The following is a 20,387-nucleotide window of genomic DNA, read 5'->3' on the forward strand; positions in this document are numbered from 1 at the left end:
TGCACAGGCACAAGTTGACACCAGACTCGAGAGAGGTGGCTCGTCGATATAATTTTATCAAAGTGAAAATGTGTGATACTATAGGTGACGATTAATATAATAGTATTGTGTAATTATCAACAATTATATTATAGTGGCCGGCGGTCCCTTTTATACCTATATAGGCACAACAACGCCGCGCGTGCGCCGTCGAAGGCCGTACATAGATATAGCTGTAGATGATATAGATATAGTCACATAGATATAGATGTAGCTACATTATAATAAATGATTCAAATCCAAATTAATGCGTTTTTAATCTTTAACTTGAACACGTTAATACAAAACTCAACATTTTGACTAAAATATACTGTTCACTATCACACACAAAAGGTGAACAATATATTTATTATTCAAAACGCAGAATGAACTATTGTTGGTGGCAGTGACAATATTGTGACACACGATTATCGGTAGGGGACGATTGAACTTTGTACATAGTTTGAAATCGGAACAATTCTATTTTTTTTTTGTAGAAAAATGAATGTGTTACGACTTACGGTTCATTTGGCATTTATAGATAAGTCCACACCATTGTCATCCCTCTCACTTCGTACTTTGAGACGCGTATTATAAAATAGGCATAGGCGCAAATAGCGTTTGAGATTTGGGGGGGGGCTAATAGGGCTAATAGGGCCTTCCTTTGATAATATTGAATAAGTTTAAAACAAAATGTAGGAAATGTTTGGGGGGGCTATGGACATTTTTGGGGGGCTTAGCCCCTAAATCCCCCCCTATTTGCGCCTTTGAAAATAGGAATAGGGAAGCGCACGTTTTTATTTGAAACATTATATTTATATATATTATTATAGGTAGGTTAGGTTTAACCTAACCTACCTACTTAACATGTTCAGATATTAGTGACGACTGACAAGTGGCTTATATAATTATTAACGAGGGATGCAGATGATGACGGTACAAAAATAAGACGTAATAAGTAATAATCAAATATTATGCAACACTTTTCATTTAATTTTCGTCTTCAAAACAAAAAAAAACAATAATAATTTATTTCTCTACAATATGATATTGTAGAAGTTCAGAGTCCACGCGTTAGAACTTAGAAACAGATGTACACGGAATGATCGAATACCAACTACACCAATAACCTATATTTTTCTAAAAGGCGATAGGAGGCGGTAAAATGGCCGGGAAAGCCTACCCCGGGCCACTGCGGTACAGTGTGGTGTGCTGCACGCATAGACCTATGAAATATTAGTTTATAATCGCTTCAGGTGTGACTTCGAGGTGTACTATACTATAATAAACGTGCCACGTGCGTATTGTTTTAACGAGATTTCGTTTCATTTTTTTGTCTCAAAAGGTGTCGTCCGAAAATAATGAATTCAATAAAACAACTTCAAGGCGTGCAATCGGAATATTAACATGTAATTTACTGACATACGCGACCAAAAAAATAAACTTAACCAAATTTTTCCGGTAGACCTCCACCTACCATTCACCACCGTCGTCGACACCGCCGCCGTCCACCAATACCCACTAAATATTATAATATACCACCAACGTGGCCGACGACTGCGTCTCCGTGGCATGTGGTATGCGCCTATGCGGTATTTACGCGTGTGCAATACATATATATATATATATTTTAATAATATGCGCAGTGCAGCAGGTCTCGCTCAAGGTCAAGCAGACCGCTCCGCCGGTGCGGTGGTTGCGGCGGCGGCACAACGGCGTCGTCGTAGTCGTCGTCGTCGTCGTCGTCGGGTAAAAATGTTTTTGCGCGTCTACCTCGGACGACGACGGTCCCGGCAACGTCCTTGCTTTGCCCTTCGTCACAACCGCACGCGCGAACACACGCTGCGCGTCGTCCTACCGAACTGCACTTCGTTGAAAATCGCGCCCGTGGCTGCCGAACGATGCGCACAAAATATTATAATAATATAATAAGAAATAATATTGTGTTTGCGTTGTGCGAAATCAGAGTCAGCTCTGCTTCTATATACACATCACGGCAGTGGTGACACGAACCTCGATATAGGCGCCTAGTGCCTACATTATAATATTATACTATATAGGACTATTAGAAATTCTCTGGGTAAAAAAAAAACGTCGGAGAAAAGCATAATATTATTTTCATTCTAGTTCAAATGAACTCGACTCGACCAGAGACCGCGCGCATCCCTTAGCGTTCCTTTAGTGGAATTGGCAGACCGCAACAGAGTCGGCGTGTCCCAACGCCGCGAATGAGGGGGCGCGACGAGCGGGCCCCTCCCAATAACGTCTTTTTTCCGCCGCATGATGCGTAATAATAAGTTATGACACGGAGCAAGAACATGGTCTAGCGGCCGACTTTTCGCGGCGGAATAAGAACCAGCAAAGGCCTCGACCCATATAGGTGTAATATTGTTATTTATTATTATAACGACAAAGTCCGCCGCGAAAACTGTCGTGACTCCGCCGGCACGGTAATGTGCGGCCGCGACGTTTGCAAGCCTGTTGCCGCGCGCGCGGTATCCGTTTCGCTCGGTCGTCCGTTCGTCCGTCCGCCGAGTGCCTACGATCGCTTCGCTCTCTCAGTCGCACCGGCACGGCCGCCATCTCGCTCGCTCCGCCGACCGTCTATAGCGCGCGCGCGCGCGTCCCGTCTCTCTCTCGGTGGTCGCGGCCGTCCGTCACCTCCACTCGGCACTCACTCGACGTTAGCCTTGAACCGCCGCCGCCGCTACGCGCCGTCCCTACGTTTCGTTCGCTGTGTGCGCGATTCCTTCGGACCAATCGGATCGTTCGTGTCGTCGTGTCCGCTCCCGCGTAGGGTGCCGTTTCCGTCGTTATTGTTTACGCGATTTTTTTTTTTTTTTTTCGTCGTATTCCTCAATCGGCGTTTCGCCGCCTCAGTTGTTTGTTGTCGCCGTGTCGCGAATCGTGTGATCCTCGCTGCGATACTCGTATCGACCGTTTTTGTGCTAGACTCTCGAGTGCATCTCCGTCTGCCGTGTAACAGTTATCTACCCACGTCGTCCCATGTGCGATGTGCCGTGAATTTTGATAACCGCTCTCGTGTGGTACGTATGACGTTACCATAATATTTTTGGTATTATTTTGTTTTTGTTGTTGTTGTTGTTGTTGTTATTTATTATTATTATTATTACTACTACTACTACTTCTACTATTACTAGCCGTGCACAGCCGTCGGTCGCTTTTATTTTCGCGCGTGCGGCCGTGACGACTGCAGCCGCGGCCGTCGTTGCACCGTCGGCACTCGGCGACGACGGCGTCTAAGTAGGACAAACCGCGCGCGCACGCCGCCGCCGCCACTGCCTCCTCCGCTACCTCCGCCGCCGAGGTAAACGAACTGTGCGAGTCGAATGGGAAACTGGACCGCAGTGATGAATTCATTACGCTCTCGCCGTGTGCGTGGAGCAGGTACTCTTTCTCGAAAGTGTGACTATAGGGCTTTCGGTTTGAATTGTTTTCCGCATTTCCCCTTGCGACGTCATCCGCGGCGGCATTGTCAAATAATATTAATATAATTGTCTTCCACCGTCGAGACCCGTGCTGGGACGTGCATCGGGTCGTCGTCCTGTTCAGAGGACGCGCCTCTCGGCGGAAACCGACCGTGGGAGGATATTTTCCAGAAGGATTTCGACCCGTCGGTGGCCGCTGGTTCCAACGACCTACGCGTGTGTCGGTCTGCCCTTCGTTGTTTTGACTCTAGTCGACTTGCGGCTATCATAGGTATTATAATATTATTATGTACAGCTCCTCAGTCGTCTGCCCTATCGCCGGTTACACACACCCTTGCCACTGACTGAATACAATAACTAACTACTCTTTTTCGATTTGTACACACTTGTCTCGCTGTCCGTGTAATGTTCAGTGTAGTCCTGGCAGACCATCGAGCAGAGCCTCTGTTGTTTTCTTAAGTCTAATAATTATTCTGCGCAACTAAATTTCTTTTAAAATTGATTATATTAATAAAGTATTAGTGATAACTCAAACACCTCGTATTTATTTACTAACGAACAAACTCGGTTGTGGAGACGTCCATAACTCTATAAGTTACTACTATGGTAGTATATGGGTCGTTAAGCTGTGAATTTGTGATAATTAGTTAGATAAGAAAATATTTAATAACGACTAGGTAGGTACGTAACTTGTATAGCAAGACACGTAATTGCTGGTCACTGATTAATGTACTACATACCATTCGTTGTCATTGTCCGATTGAGATGTATGCCATTAGAGATCTTTTTATCTTAATAATGTTTATTTTGAGATAAGGTTGTTGTAGTGATAGCCAATGACATTTTCTAGTTATGTCTTGTTGTGCCGAAGCGTTTTGATGAATAATTTATTAAATTTGTTTTTCCAGGTATTTCACGATAGAAGACGAGATGCAAATTAGTCGCATGCCGATACCGGCAGATGGTTGTGAAAACAGCGAAATGTCTGTTGACACTAGTCCCTCAGATGCAAAGACCGATGATTTGGAAACTACAACAAAAGTGAATGGTGATAGTCACAAAAAGTTAAATGGAACTACTGTAGACAATACTATTGACACTGATGATGAAGCCTCACAACTTGTAATTAAAAAAGAAGAAGAAAATGACGAAGATGACAATGAAGATGAAGATGAAGATGATGAAAAAGAAAAGGATAAAAAAGAAAAAGATCCAGAAAACAAGACTGAACCTTTGTCCAAAACTACTGATAAAATTGTGAGAAATGGGGTATCTGAGGAACAAAACTCCGTAGAAACCATTAATGGTGAAACTTCTCCAACTAATGATGATGATCCTATAACTAATGAAGACAAAGATGAAGAAATAAAGCCTATGGAAATTGATGAAACTGAAGATCAAACTAATGAAGATGTAGTCATTAGGAAAGAAACTTTAGAAGTTGACGAACCAGAAGTCGCTGAAGACGTTGAAACTCAAGAAACCGAAAAACATATTAACGGAAATGCAAATCAAAAGGATGATGATATCATAACTAGTAACGAAGTATTGAAGAACAGCGAAGAAGAAACAAATCCAGTGAATGGGGAGTTAAAACTTGAAGATGATAAACACTTTAAATCTGAAAAAGTCAATCGTAAAGTTCTCGAAGAAGAGGATATGTCTAGTGAAATTAGTACAGATACACTTTCACCCAAACAGGTATTTATTAAATATAAATTCCATTATGTATATACAATTTTTCTTCATTATTATGTAATTTTCAGATAGATGAACCTATTGCACGCAAGAGGTCTGCTGCTAGTCACGATGAACTTAGTGTTGTAAGTGGAGCAAGTAGTGATAACGATTTACCTAAAATTAAAAAGTTACGATCTGACGAAGACCAACCTTTATTAAAAGACGATACTCGAGAACGATTGATCAAGAATATTGTACAGTCGAGTGGTAAAAATGAAGTTGAATTAAACAGAAATGTAGAAAAAATACAAAACGAAATAAAAGTGATCACGGAAATAGCACAGACGAAACGTGATGAGTTAGTGACTCTGATCAGGTTACAAAAACTTAAAGAGGAAATTATTGAACGATTAATGATTAAACTAAAAGAATTTGATGCTATTAAGACAGACAACAGCAAAGACTGGAATTTACCAGAAATGTTTCAAATTAATTTAAGTCAGCCCGAACACATACTAAGTGAAAAGGTATTGTAACACAATCAAAAATATTTTATTAATAAATTAATCATTTCTAATTCATTTTTATTTCAACAGAATATCTTAGATATTATTGACAACCGCGGTGATAGTCAACTCGAAAAGTCTGCAATTAATAATTATGATCAGAATATGTATGCCTCTTCATCATCTAATGCTAGTATCACACCAGTTGCTTCGTCATCTAATGCTCAGTCCAATGATTGGATAGTGTCAGATAGGGTAAACCGCACCAACCGCGTTCAAAGACCAATACTGCCTAAGCCTTCTGCAGCCAACAATCATAAAGAAGGCCGTCAAGGCCCTATATTAGATGTCAAACTAATTATTGCTGATCATCGATCAAAAAATCCTGAAACAGGTGTGACTACTAAAAGGGGTCGTCGGAAGGCGACTGCCAATGATTTTTCAGTACCTACATCTTCAGCTCCATTACGTTATCCGAATCCTATGGGCTTTGGTAATCCAATTCATCATGCCAGTGATGGAAATTTTAAAACTAGTAAGTTGAATAATGGGTTAACTTAATCAGAATTTGAATACTTATTAATTGAATAATTTTATCAGAATTTGAATATTTAAAAAATATTGTGTTTTGTTCAGCTATCACAAACACCCATGGAGTTCCAAACAATGTTATGGAACATGGGTCTGAACATAATCGTTTTAAAGATGTTCCTGCTTTTCCAGAAGTTACATTACATCCAGTCTCGCAGCCAATGCAGCAGCAACAACAACTGCAGCAACAACAACAACAACAACAACAACAACTACTGCAACAACAACAAATACCACAACCACAGCCAACATCTCTATTGCATGGTAATTTTTATCATTAAGATTTATTAAGTAAGAAATCCTTCAAATTTGTATTTACAAATGATATTTTTGGTCTATCATAATATTGATAGCAAACGAATAATAAATCTAAGTGTAGATATGTTTAAATAATTGCCATTAATAAGCAATACCTACTATTGAATATAATCAGTGGCGTATATGGGGGGGATGCCTCCTAGGCCAGGGCCCATAATGAAATTGCAGGTTCAATCAAACCATTGCATGTATATTTACACTGTTTACAGTTTTTCACCATGATTAAGTTAGCGGCTAACTTGCTAAGTTAGCCGGTTGATTAAAATCGTTTTTAAGGAACCAACAAGGAAATGTTATATTTTCAGTACTTGCTTTGATGACTTATTGACTTTGATGTTAAATTCATAGTAAGATAACATTAAAATATATAAATGACACTGTCAATATTTTTAAAAAAAGAACCAAAAAATTAATTTTACATAGTAATTATAAAATTGAATTGCGCAATTTATATTTGTACTGTATATAATGTCATAATTATAACCACCCAGCTCCCTAAAAAATGTATAATTATGACCATGTTAGTCGTGCTATGCTCGTCTAGTGATAACTGATAAATTGGCTCATAGTGAACATAATTCGTATATATACGCCACTGACTATAATATATTTAAAACGTTTAACTTTTTATTTTTCCATTTGAACTGTAAAATCTGGTAGGACAGAATATTTTTAAAGTATTTTAGGTTCTATCCATCAGTCATAAGTTGAACAAAATAATAACTTCATTTTATTAGATTAATATATTATGCCTAATGCTCATATAGTTGGATTATGAATATGAACCTTGTACAATCAATAAAGGTGACTTTTTTAAACAAATTAAAAGGCTCAAGAAATTATTAATATAATATATGAATGGGTGTTAGCTTAGTAAATTTAAAATTTACAAAGTAAAAAAAACACCATTCATTGTTTATTCTTAGGTTTTATGTACCTATTAATTTGATGTATTTTTGGTGATAATTATTAATTTATTCTTATAGGAATCTTAACTAAAGGCGCTGGTACACACCATTTACCACTCAGTATGTCACACCCTCCGACCAATTATTCGCCTACATTAGCAAGACTTTTAACTGCACCAGAACGATGCAAGCAAAGCAGAGGAAAACGGCAAGCACCTGCAGCTACTGTTGTCTCTTCCAATGCGGTAAATACTAATTAAATTATTAAAGTAAAATTGCTACTTACAGATACCTTACAATAGCATAAAAGGTTTTTATTGTATCACTGTCAGCTATTTATAAGTTCCATTACATACTTGCGATAACATTTAGATGAGGTATATATTAAATATTGATTTAGTAGGATTAAAAATGTTTTTAAAATAAAAATTACTACCTTTTTATAAATGTAATTTTAAAATCCCAGAATAAGTTACAGGGATTTGATTTTAGCAAATGCCCATCGGTACATAATAGTAGCTTATACTTTATTGTGATAATATTCAATTAAAAAAAATAATGATGCATCATAAATTCATAACATTCTAAAAACAATACTGAGCAAGTTACAACTAAGATGCTGACATTTCTTCAATATTTTTCTATGCTTCGCCAATAGTTTTTTCTTTTGTTAACAGAAAGTAAGAAACATAACCTCTTAATTATGGCCTAGATAAGACTTTTTACAATGATACTACAATACAGATTTTGATGCTCACCTCCCCATGAACATTTTAACATACTAAAAAACCATAATAATATATAATATTACCTATGTAAAAAACGGGTAAAAGTCAGATAAAGAGATATTAAATTTAAGAGACTTTAAGACGGTAATAATAATAATTACAATAACACAAATCAAATCAGTTAAATAGCTTATAGGTGTTTCACAAATTGCAAAATTACATGGTTGGGTAGGTAAGTATTCATTTTTCAAATATTTTTTTAAAAATCCTTTTAGTATGACATCTTAGTAATTGTTTATTAAATTGGGATTATCTAATTTGAAATGTTTTGACTACTAAATTAAAAATAAAAGCAGTTTCACTTTAAAGAGCCTAAGTGATACACAGAGACAATGCAAGATATTTCATTAAAATCATTTTATTATATTTTATTAACAGCCAAAATCAGTACAATACATTAAAAACATCAAGTCCCTGAACCTATTTTTTTCATAACTCACATCAATATTTTATTAAAAATAATTATAATATAACTACAATTTGTTATTAAGGGTGTCGGTGCCAGTATTTCCAATTTTCGAAATTTCTATGCTATTTGAATATTATGTTTTATATTTTAATTATTGCCTTAACTATAATACTTTTCCAATAATCTACAGCCCGATACTTATTTAGACGGGGTCGATACGGTGTATTATATCAACGAAAATGACTTCACGGGAAAAACTCACGCCATGTAGAATTGTCGGATTTCGTTAATTTTTTTTTTATCTGAAAGATGAGTAGTTTTTACAGGTCGGATAAAACTCGATTTTTTTATTTTACTTTGAATAGTAGTAGAAAAATACGTTTGAAAAAGGACAAATATTATGCATTTTTCAAATGCATATTCCAGTTTCTATAATTATAGTTTTCAAAATCGGGCTTTGATCCGACCTACAAAATGTTCTCTACTTTAAGATAAAATAAAATTAACAAAATTTGACAATTCTACAGGTCGTGAGAGTTTATCCTGTAAGACATGTTTTTGTACCAAAAACCGCACTGGCACCGACACCCTTAAATGTTGTCTTTAGAAGAAGTGATATTTTACTATTAATGTTTTTTTTTTTACATTTAAGTTGTGACATATTCATGTATTATATTTGTAAATTTTTTGCTTATAACTTCATTTTAACTAAATCTTTCATTATACCTAATACTGTTGCAATCATATATTTATCCTTCACATTGAAAATTTAACTTAATGAGTTTGTCGTGATAACTATTATAATATCTAAACTATAATATGGTTTCTGTAGGTAGGAAACTGTCTAGCAAAAGAAGCCCCCCATCATATACTGCATATTGCAGAACCCTGCAGGTGCCCAGCTATAATTTCTGCCAAATAGGCAAATTAACTAAGCTATTGGGCTAAGTGGTATACTTTTTGCCAATACACACTTTAACAAATAAAATCAAATATGAGTTACACCGAACGAGTGAACATTCACATGTTTTTTTTTACACATTTTTGTGGTATGACCAAAAGTAAATAATATGCTCTTAACATTTTTATATTTTAGCAATCTCGTAATGAAATAACTATTACACCAGTTCAGAGTACGTCGATGTCTTCAACTTTTCAACAAAAACCAAGTTGTTCGTCAAATATACCAGTAAGATTAACCTGCTCTAAAATATTTACAACAGTATTGTTATTTATTTTTTTTGTTTTTAGCCTGCTCAGGTAGATGATGAAGATGCGTCTGATAGACTGGTTATTGATGAAGGACAAGATATTATGAATGCAAACTCTCCATCTAGTGCCCCACAGTGTCAAGGTTGTATGCAAAAACCTGCACAATTTGTTTGTGCTGGATGTGGTAATCAATGGTACTGCAGCAAAGACTGTCAAGTACGTGATATTATACTTTAATTACAGTTATTTAGAATAAAAATTTTTCTTGTCTTTAAATAATATTAATTTACATGCAACTTCAGTAAAATATTTCCCTTCTTGATTAGCTATTTTTTGTTAGCAAATTTACAAATTTGCAACATTTAGTGTTTCACTGGTTAAAAAAAATATTTTCTATATAATTACAAGTTAAAAATAAAAAAAGGAACTAGATTACTTTTTTGTTACTTAACCTTTGAGTAAGTCCATTGATCAAATAATTACATAATTACTCTTGACCAGTTTATTATTGCAGTACTGGCTTTATCCTAAGACATTTTGTTTAATGATATTGTTTACCTTCCTTAATATTGTTAATCAATTGTAATCATGTATTTCCAATATTAATTTCCATTAGTGTCTTCACTGTGGTCACTAATTCAGATGAAATTTGAATTCGGCAATCAGGTATTTACCTCATGTGATTTTGTTCTAGGTATACACACGTTATTTTGGGATTACTGATCATGTAATATTATTATGAAAATACTCTATTACAATCAACTAACTATGTTTAGAAAGAACCACAAAACCATAAAAGTTAAATTTCTTACGATAACACCGGTATTGTTATAATAAAATGGTGTGAGGAAATTATAGGAGAACAAGATAATAATTAAATTTTATCTTTAAATACAAATGATGCCACAAGAATGTTGAAATAAATATAAAAGTTAATATTTTATACTTTTCTTTATAAATTAAATGATTTTTGTTAAAATATGTGTTTTGAATATATCTATTGATTTTCATAAGAGGTTTAAATTAAACCTTCATTAGTCGAAGCCTTAGTTATGTATGAGTAATATAAGTTACTTTATTTCCAACATTAATAATTATTAATTTGTTTTCGGGCTGGATATAACTTTTTTCCTAACAGATTTTTTGTAGGCTATTTTGTATTACAGTTGCCATGGCAACCAAATTTTGAGTTACAGTATCTAGGCTGCCCCTAGCAATCAATGAATAATATAACTACACTACCATAGAAACCAAAAAGAAGGGTGTACCAACAAAATCTAGATACAATTATTTTTTAAGGTTGCCCCTTGCAACCGATAAATAATAATATTCCTATAGCAACCTCGTTGATACATATTTTTTTTATCATAATTTTGAAAACATCATATAATTCAATGTTTTCTGTGCAGCAGAAAATATCTAGTAACACGCTATATTTATGTAAATACGTCTATTTATATTTAACGTTGGGATTTGTATTATTTCTTTTGTATAACCATTTATAATAGAAAATAGATATTAAAGCATTAAAAAAATTATATATTCTTATCTACAAAGAAAATGATTTTATATTAAAGAAACTGATCAGTTATATTAAATATAAAAAAAAATTGTTTGACTTGTTCAACGTCACGGTACACGGCTAGTCAACATCATAAAAATTGCCCTGGTCACCAGTGTCAACAAATATGTGTTCCCTTTGATGATTCATAATTTTGACTGGCGATCAGATGCTGTTTCAAGAATTTACGCTATAATTGGTTTTTCTTTTTGTGTTTTTATTGTTGGCTATATTTTTTCCCTGAAATAATCGACTGGACATATTTTTAGCGTGGCGATACGGGGTATGCTTTGATGGTTCTAGCGGAGCTCAACGTGTTAATATATATTTTTTATTGTATCTTGAAATAATTGTAATATAGTAATAAACAAAAATTATTTTTTGCTTACTAAAATGTAAAATTGTATTTATTTTGTTTACAGATCGATGCTTGGGATGATCATTCAGAAGTCTGTAGTGGTTAAATTAATTATTTAAATGTGACATTTGTGCCAAAAAAGATCTCTTAAAGATTAAACTAAACAATTTGAAACCGGTAGCTGGCTACCAAAATCGTTTTAGTAGTTGACTTTGGTCTAGAGTACGGACCCTTGGTGTGAATCTAAGTCAATTCACTATTTATGTGTATGAATTTATTATATCTGTGTAAATGTTAAACAATTATACACATAAAATTAATCTTTATTAGGAACTGACAAATTGTTATAATATACCTATTTTTAAGTATATGATTATATATAAATGTGTATAATATAATATTATTATTATTATTTTTTTTTATAAATTATATTATATATTATGTCGTAATAATTTCCTAATTCCACACTAGCTTAACTGTGTGCGTGTATTAGAACTGTAGAATCTTATTTTGAATACATAAAATACCGTGGGTTAATGACTGTTAATTAAACCACTCACGGTATGCTTGTTATTAAATTGATACAAGTACAATTATTGTTTTTTTTTTTCGATGTGAAATAGAGACAAATTTATAGTGGCTCATAATTTTTTTTTTAATGTAAGTTTACTTGTGGACATGATGCACCTCCTTAAAATATAAAATAATATTCAAGATATTTAAATTATTATACTAACCATTAAGGTTTTCATTACTTGTTATGATATTGTATTGTATATAGCATATTGATTAGTTATTAGGATTTGTTTGTTTGTTTATTATTTATATATGTTTTTTTTCTTTTTTATTTATTCATTTTTCTGAGTTTGTAATATTATTTAAATCTAAAACCCTTATATCACATTCAATCTGTGGATAAAACCATATCTGGCTATGTGGTTGTATGCATACACTATGGTGTTATATATTATAACTAATTAATACAAACAATGGAATATAAAATAATGTTTTATTGGAACATATTAAGAACCAAGTGTTTTCCTCTTTTGTTGTTGTTATTTGTTGCCTAGTAACGTTTTGTACACAATTTGATATGTACTGTGTCTGTTATTTAGTGTGTACTACTGTGCAAGTGTTAGCAGTCAAATCATTTTATCTCTCAATTTGTATGAGGTAAGTGTTACCAAATAATAATTGTATCTTAGGGTTGCAATGTTAAACATTCTCAATGAGGTGCCAATAATGAATAATGTAGGGTTTCCAGGCGCTATTTAAAATATTTTAGTTTATCAGGTATATCATGTAAAAGATATTTTATTAAGTTTTCGCTTTGACTATTTGGGTTAGGTGGTAGTGGTGAAGATGATGATTTAATTTGTACGAGAAATACAATGTATTTAATTATAATTAAAATAACACCTTTGGAGTTTGTTGGTTTATAAGTCTATAACCTTATTAGTTATTACTATTTAAGGTATTTCAATGACAGAAATTGATTAGGTATATTTTATAATAAGAACTTCAGGTGACATTAGTGGGGTGGAATTAATATTTTAGCACAAAAACTATGTGCAGGTTTACTGAACCTCGAAGTTCAAACAACTCTCTTCATATTGATTTACAGCTGCCTTAAAAGCCACAACAGACTAACAGAGTATGAGTAGAGTTTAAGCTTTATTTTTTAAAAAAAAACTAAAAATTATTGATTGACAATAAAATATGTACCTTACTAGAATACAGAAAAAAAAATAAAAAAATTCTCATATACCTATAAATGGCCAAAGACGAGTCTAAACTATTTTGAAAATGTTATGACGTAGGTACGGAAAGTGATCGTACTAACATTTTGGTGAAAATTTTTAGTATCAACGATGACAGTTATTTGAGTCTTAGTTAAGTACTACCTAATAGTACCCTTGTTTGAACCGACGACGCCGCGGGAACTGCTTCCGCGATCCTTATAGTACCTATAGGTACATATAATTACCTACATTAAAAATTTTATAATAGTCAAATTAGAATTTAAATTAAAATTAAAAACTATAAGTTAAAATATTAACTTAATTCATTGATAAATCCATCGCAATTCATATTGTACCTACCTTTAGTTATTATAATAAATTTACGTCATGTACAGGCGCAAATAGGAGGGGGGCTTTACGGGATAAGCCCTCCCAAAAATGTCCATAGCCCCCCCAAACATTTCCTACGTTTTGTTTTAATTTTTAAGCATATTCAATATTATCAAAGTAAGGCTTTAGCCCATAGACATATTAATACATTTATTTATATGTCTATGCTTTAGCCCCCCTCCCCCCCAAATCCCAAACGCTATTTGCGCCTATGACGCCATGTAAAAATAACGAGTTATTTTCAAGCAAAGAGATCGACAATTCTCTTAACGTTATTTTTTTGACACCAAAAACTTGCAGATATTAGTTATATACTTAGACTAAATAAATACTTAATGTAGGTTGGTACCTACATTATTTATATACCTAGTAGGTACTAAAAATATAATCAGGTAGGTAACCTCCTAGTTAAAAATATATTAAGGTACCTATTACCTATCCACATGAATAAATAACAATAAAAAACTGAAAGTTAGGAACAAAAAACTGCTCTTGCTGTAAATATATCAAAATTAATCTCTTTACAATATAATATATGGAGAGGGAGTTTAATGGTTTTCTGTAGGTACGGTACACACTAGCGGAACTAGGTACCTACCTACCTATATATTCGAATGTATTATTAAGTAGATAATAATTCTGTAATAGGTAATACCTATACCTACTATTGTTTATGTTTTTACCAGCTTATACGAGTATAGGAACCTATGTAAGATTAAAATGAATTAATTATGATTATGTGTCGATTATAGTGGGATAAATTATTCTGTAGATTTTTCAAATGACGTGTAAGTATTTTACGATCACGGACAGACTTGATACTAAACGTAATAAATAAGTACCTATCTATATTTAAATATTTAAAAGTCAAATTAGTTTCCGGTACGGTGAATGATGCACTTAATAGTTTGAAGATAAGGCTTTTACGGGTGAGCGGAAAAGTAAAAAAAATAAAAATGAAGGTCTTGGATATGAGATGTGACTAGGAAATTAAATTACGGTTTGAATTTTTTTTCATCGCACTATAATATTATACATAGACAATAGAATTTTTTTTTTACTGTTTATTGTATTTTCTCATTTATATTTAAATTGTTCACATGCGAATACATTAAGAATTCGCAATTTTCAAATATTATAGTTATTAAAACTATGAAAAGAAAGGAAAACAAATTCATATTTATGTATAATAATTGACTGCAAAATGTAATGCTGTATTATAACGATGCGGTATTAGGTAGGTACCTACGCGTAAAAATGGTATAAGAAATAAATATTGAAAATTAAATGAACACTTCGCAGTTTTCTTTAAAAAATAAGGCATACATCGATTAATACAGTGATAGATATATTTAGCTTAACACTAAATCGAACTTATAATAAAGTAACACTGTAAATTATATTATCATTGGAGAATTATTCAATTTCATAGAGTAATTATTACTATTGCCACAGAATTATTCTGTGTTATTATTCTATGTTCAATTTATAAGAATGATATTAAGTTTTTCGCTCCATTAATATTATCACCATAGTTTTTATCTAATTGTTTAGTTTGTTACTTTTTTTTTTAAATTTTGCTATTAACTTTTACGTTTTGAATTTTATCCATAAATGTTCAGACAAGGTAATATTCTCGATAGAGTTAATTTTTTAATAAATATATATATCAATTGGTTTTAGGCATTTTTCTTATTTTAATAATTATTTAAATGCTGTTCGAGCACTGGTGTTTTCAATCGACAAAAATCCAAAAATCCAATTAACGAACAATGTTTATTAACTGGTTTTATTTGTTGTATTCAGTAAATTAACAACTGTTTATTTACTGGGTTTACTCACATTTTAAACCTTTAGTGAATGCGAACACTTGACATTTTGGGAAAAAAATAGATAGGGTTGCATTTTTCCTAAAGAACTACTCAGTAACTTGTTTTTTTTTACTAAACTATAATATATTATCTTATCTTATAAATAATAGTGAAATAGTTAAGTAGGTAAAAAAGAATATAATAGTAGAAATCAGTGTTCATTTACAGGAGTGTTAGTATTATATTTTAATGGACGATTTGTTCATTTACTAGGAAAACTTTTTTTTTTTATAATTGACTTTTTAAAAACATAACTTGTTTTAATATAATATGTGACTTTTATGTTAAACGATATAATTATAATAAAATATGCTAAATTGGTGTGCACTGTGCAGCGGATTTTTGTATCAACTGCTGAGAGGATGCCAAAAAACCGGTTTTTAAGGGGTTTGATATAGGCAATTTTAATGATATTTTGAGAAAAGTTAATGTTAAATAATATTATATTTAAAATTTGAAATATTAACGCAAAACACCTTAACGGTGGTCCCGTGTGAATACCATTGTTGGTTGTTATGCGCAATGACTAATGACTATAATAATATTATACTATACATTTATAGAAAAATGGTTTCGCGAGAAGACGAACCTTTTAGGCTGCAGTTAACCACAGTTAAGAAATCAAATTTATTCACTATACGTAAAACAATATATTATTTTGCGGTGGAATAACGTTCTTATTTTAATACAAAAAAAAAAGCGGATAAGTGGATGTCGCTCTGCTGTACAGTTGGTCACTGTATAATGGATTGTATTAAATTTAAATTCAATGATATCATATCATTGTATACAAAAAACGATTCTGAGCGGAGACAGTTTGTCACTGGATATTTTATATTGATATTATATTTTATTATATCCTGTAAGTTGATTTAATGTTATAAATTACAAAAAAATATCTAAAATCATTATTTTTATTTTTATTCGTTTCTATGGTGATAAACAAAGTGTTAGAAATTAAAATCCCATTTTTAGTGGTTTTTCCTGTCTCATTAAATGAATATTGAGAAAATCGAAAAACGACCTCTCTAAATAGTACCATCATGATCCTATTTGCTAAAAGATAAGATACTGTGTTGAAATCGAAGAACTTCTGGTAAAAATGATGTATACAGGATAAAAAAAAAATATTATTATATTATGATATAACATATTTTGATTTTCTCAACTGTGAACAACAGCTGTGCGCCTGTGCAGTGACTATAGCCTGAGTGGTTGTCTTTCACGCGAAACGTTTTCCCACGAACAATATCATATTTTATGATTACGGATATGTATGGCGCCCTCTTAAGCATAAAATATTTTTAACTGGTGTCTACCCCTTTCTACCTAGGATCATATTATTAATATTATCATTTTAGTATGATTGATTTACGCACGTGCGTTATCGCGGCGGTGCACAATACATAATAATACAATGACGTGTATCTGCCACTATATAGGTTAGGTGTATATTATACTTACTATTAATATATTATATTATATATATATAGATTCGGCTTTGGCCCATGCAGTTATTATTCGGATTTGTGGGCTTCTGCAGTATACCCACAATATATAGATACCAATAAATACGTACCTATTAATTAATCGATCAGGCCGTCAACGATTGTTTGTCGTAACACTATTATATATATTAATTAATATTATAACAAAGCTGCGATCGGTGGTATACGTGTATCCTTATGCTTTGTAGCCATTATAAGTCTAAATTAGAGTACTGCAGCCGATGGTGGTGGAGGTACATAGTACCATAGCTATTATACCCTATAATAGCATAAAATATACGTTTATGCAGCTCACAGTTCAGTGAATCATCCGAACGGTGGTTGTGAATTTGTGAACAATATGACTTATATTCAGTCAGAGTTAGGTGGATACGATTATTGTATGAAACATCCATATAAATAATACAGCAGTGATAGTATTGTAACGTATCGTAACGTTATTTTACACGTGCACGATTATTATTATTATAATATAATACCGTAATGATATTTTAATCGCGTGATGATGATATTATTAATATTAGTTTACTGCAGCGCGCTTTAATTAGTCTATAGACCTATATAAAGTCGATTTATTATTATAATTTATAATAGGTTTGCAAGTTTGCGTTTGCTGTAATCAATCGTGACAGTAGATATATACCTCACCAATTACCATATTACCATAGTATACATGGTATAATAGTGGTATAATGGTTATAATAGTATACATCATACTTACTCATTGGGATTATTTATAAACACATTATATACCTAATGCCTATTTTCTAATAATATTGTTAGGTGATCGAGGAATTCATAATAATACCAGGGCTGATGCCGGAACATTCGATGAGTATCTACAACATATTATAGTATTTGTGTATTTGTATTTATATACTTGTAAGTTGTATTTTATTTTTTATTTTTATATAGTAATATTGTGCAATCTGTAAATGAATATTTCTTACAATTAGCGCAAGTGATGTTGTGGATTTATAAAAAGTAAATATTAGCAAAAATAAAATGAAATATACGTACTTACAACATTTCAGACATGGGGCTTGTGTGAAGTTACCATCCGTTGATAGAACTTCATATGCACATATTTATATAAGTAGACAGTATAGTAGGTAGGTACACGTCTTTCGTGATGGTTGTACATTGGTTGTACATTCAGTATATGTACCTACCTATATGTACTAAACTAGTATACATTAATAATTATTGTGATTACGGCGTTTTGATGGTTTAGATGGTTCGTTTCTTGGGCGTTTATATAATATTATAAATTATAATAATATTCAAATTTAAATTAAAATATATTAAAAACATATTATTTACACGTTGTTTTTTCCATCGTAATTACGTATGGCTTGCGTGTTATTAAATAATTGTTAGGCTTAAGTGTGTATGTTCGTTTTTTAAGAAAAAAAAGGTCGTCATTACGTAGAAAAACGAGACATTAAGCAGCAGTGCTTTTACATCAGCTGTTGCTATATTATAACATGCGACTCCGCGAGCGCATGACAATAAAACAAATATTAATTTCTTCCATTATACGAGCAACTTTTATTTTAACCTAAATGGCTTGATGTATGGCACTACTGTACAGTACACATAACTGGATATATTATATTATTATATACAATAATATACACTTCTATTCATATATCTTCATTAACTTTCTTAATAATATACTCATGTGAACTAATATAACTGGTAGGCACCTACTTCATACTTGCCAAATCGTGTAAGATCTTGAAAATTGTTATTTTAGTTTATTGTGAACTGAATTAATTAATATTAGAGTTTATGATCACTTGATTAGTATTTATTATGGAATATTTAGTAATTAGTATAGGTGAACATAGAGATTTATTTTAAACTGCTTAATGTTTGCCAAAGGAAGTTTCAAGGTATTATTATTATATTGCATATAATATTATAATATATAAAGGTGTCTCAACTTTTAAACTGCGCTTATAAATAAGTTACCATATATTGTATAAACTTTTAACAGTTACACTCCTGTAGTGCACCTGCTTCTAACTGATCCGATTTGAGAAATTATCAATACTTTAATTCATTTATGTGATACAAATTAAATATTATAATTCCACGTCCAACAAGTACATCACTCTCGAATATCCAGGATTAATATAGTAGATATTTTAATTATTATTGGGTAATTTTTCTAAAGTGAGAAATATATTTTAATTTGAACTGACATTAAGACGAACGGTTTATTTGTTTTCACAATATTTGGTTTGGATCGGTTTTGTGGGAACCGTGATAGAATATACGTACCTATACATTCGAAGTCTTACAATTTCATTAAGTATTAACATAAGGAAACCCATAAGAAGTATTGTATTTTGGTGTTACGTCTATTTCATTGACTGTTATCGTTATGAATATTTTTAAAAACTTATCCTTAAATTGTTAACTAATTAAAGCAAACCAATTGGCAATTATTATTGTTTTTAAAAAGTGAAACAAATTATAATGAAACATATGTCTTATGCCTAGTATGGCTATTCGCTATTGGAAGGGAATGACGCGATTATTCAAGTAATATTGAGAAAATTCCTCCGTACATTATTTTTTATATAAATTGTAAAGTAAAATTATTTAAGAAAAAAAACTATGACTTAGGTACTTACCGTTAGATTTTTTTTAAACAACTAAGTTTCAAGTTTCAATCGCATTATCTATATCTATTTTGATCGTATTGTATGACTGTGAATTATTTGAATCGTCTCATTCCGGTACAGATGATGCGTAGGTGTCTATATATGTAAGGAATAAAGTGGGCGCTGGGCAGTCATTGAGATTGGTACACTTTTGTCGTATATCTATTAAACTTAATGGTTTTGAGAGAGGTGTTTGTTCACCTCTCCAGTGAACTGTATACAAACTGTAGTTCTATTTTCGTTCGTGACGGTTATTTAATCCTCTAAGAGAGTACCAGCTATGCCCTACATCAAATAATGCGTTTATCTATTACTATTTCAACTATTTCAACTCTACAGATTTACAGTAATATTCATTACGTCTCAATGCACCTTATTGGCCCTAACAATACATAAATGCATT

General features: G+C 32.3%; 1 protein-coding gene across 5 annotated transcripts in view; it reads left to right on the forward strand.

Moving 5' to 3' along the window:
• Positions 1–12,841, forward strand: part of LOC100169563 (stress response protein NST1) — a 38,835-nt gene extending 25,994 nt beyond the window's left edge. For 2 of the 5 annotated variants that reach the window (XM_008190361.3, XM_008190363.3), the window contains 8 exons: positions 4,376–5,168; positions 5,234–5,674; positions 5,744–6,188; positions 6,290–6,508; positions 7,549–7,715; positions 9,764–9,856; positions 9,919–10,095; positions 11,863–12,841. In XM_008190361.3, coding sequence (XP_008188583.1) covers positions 4,376–5,168; positions 5,234–5,674; positions 5,744–6,188; positions 6,290–6,508; positions 7,549–7,715; positions 9,764–9,856; positions 9,919–10,095; positions 11,863–11,904 — 2,377 coding nt within the window. In that variant the 3' untranslated portion in view covers positions 11,905–12,841. Of the gene's footprint in view, positions 1–2,701; positions 3,066–3,181; positions 3,739–4,375; positions 5,169–5,233; positions 5,675–5,743; positions 6,189–6,289; positions 6,509–7,548; positions 7,716–9,763; positions 9,857–9,918; positions 10,096–11,862 lie in introns of those variants that run through there. The other 3 variants (XM_001944866.5, XM_008190364.3, XM_008190362.3) reach the window with 3 other exon arrangements.
• The last annotated feature ends 7,546 nt before the right edge of the window (positions 12,842–20,387 follow it).

Source organism: Acyrthosiphon pisum, chromosome A2 (genome assembly GCF_005508785.2).
Source record: "Acyrthosiphon pisum isolate AL4f chromosome A2, pea_aphid_22Mar2018_4r6ur, whole genome shotgun sequence".
Classification (NCBI taxonomy): Eukaryota; Metazoa; Arthropoda; class Insecta; order Hemiptera; family Aphididae; genus Acyrthosiphon; species Acyrthosiphon pisum.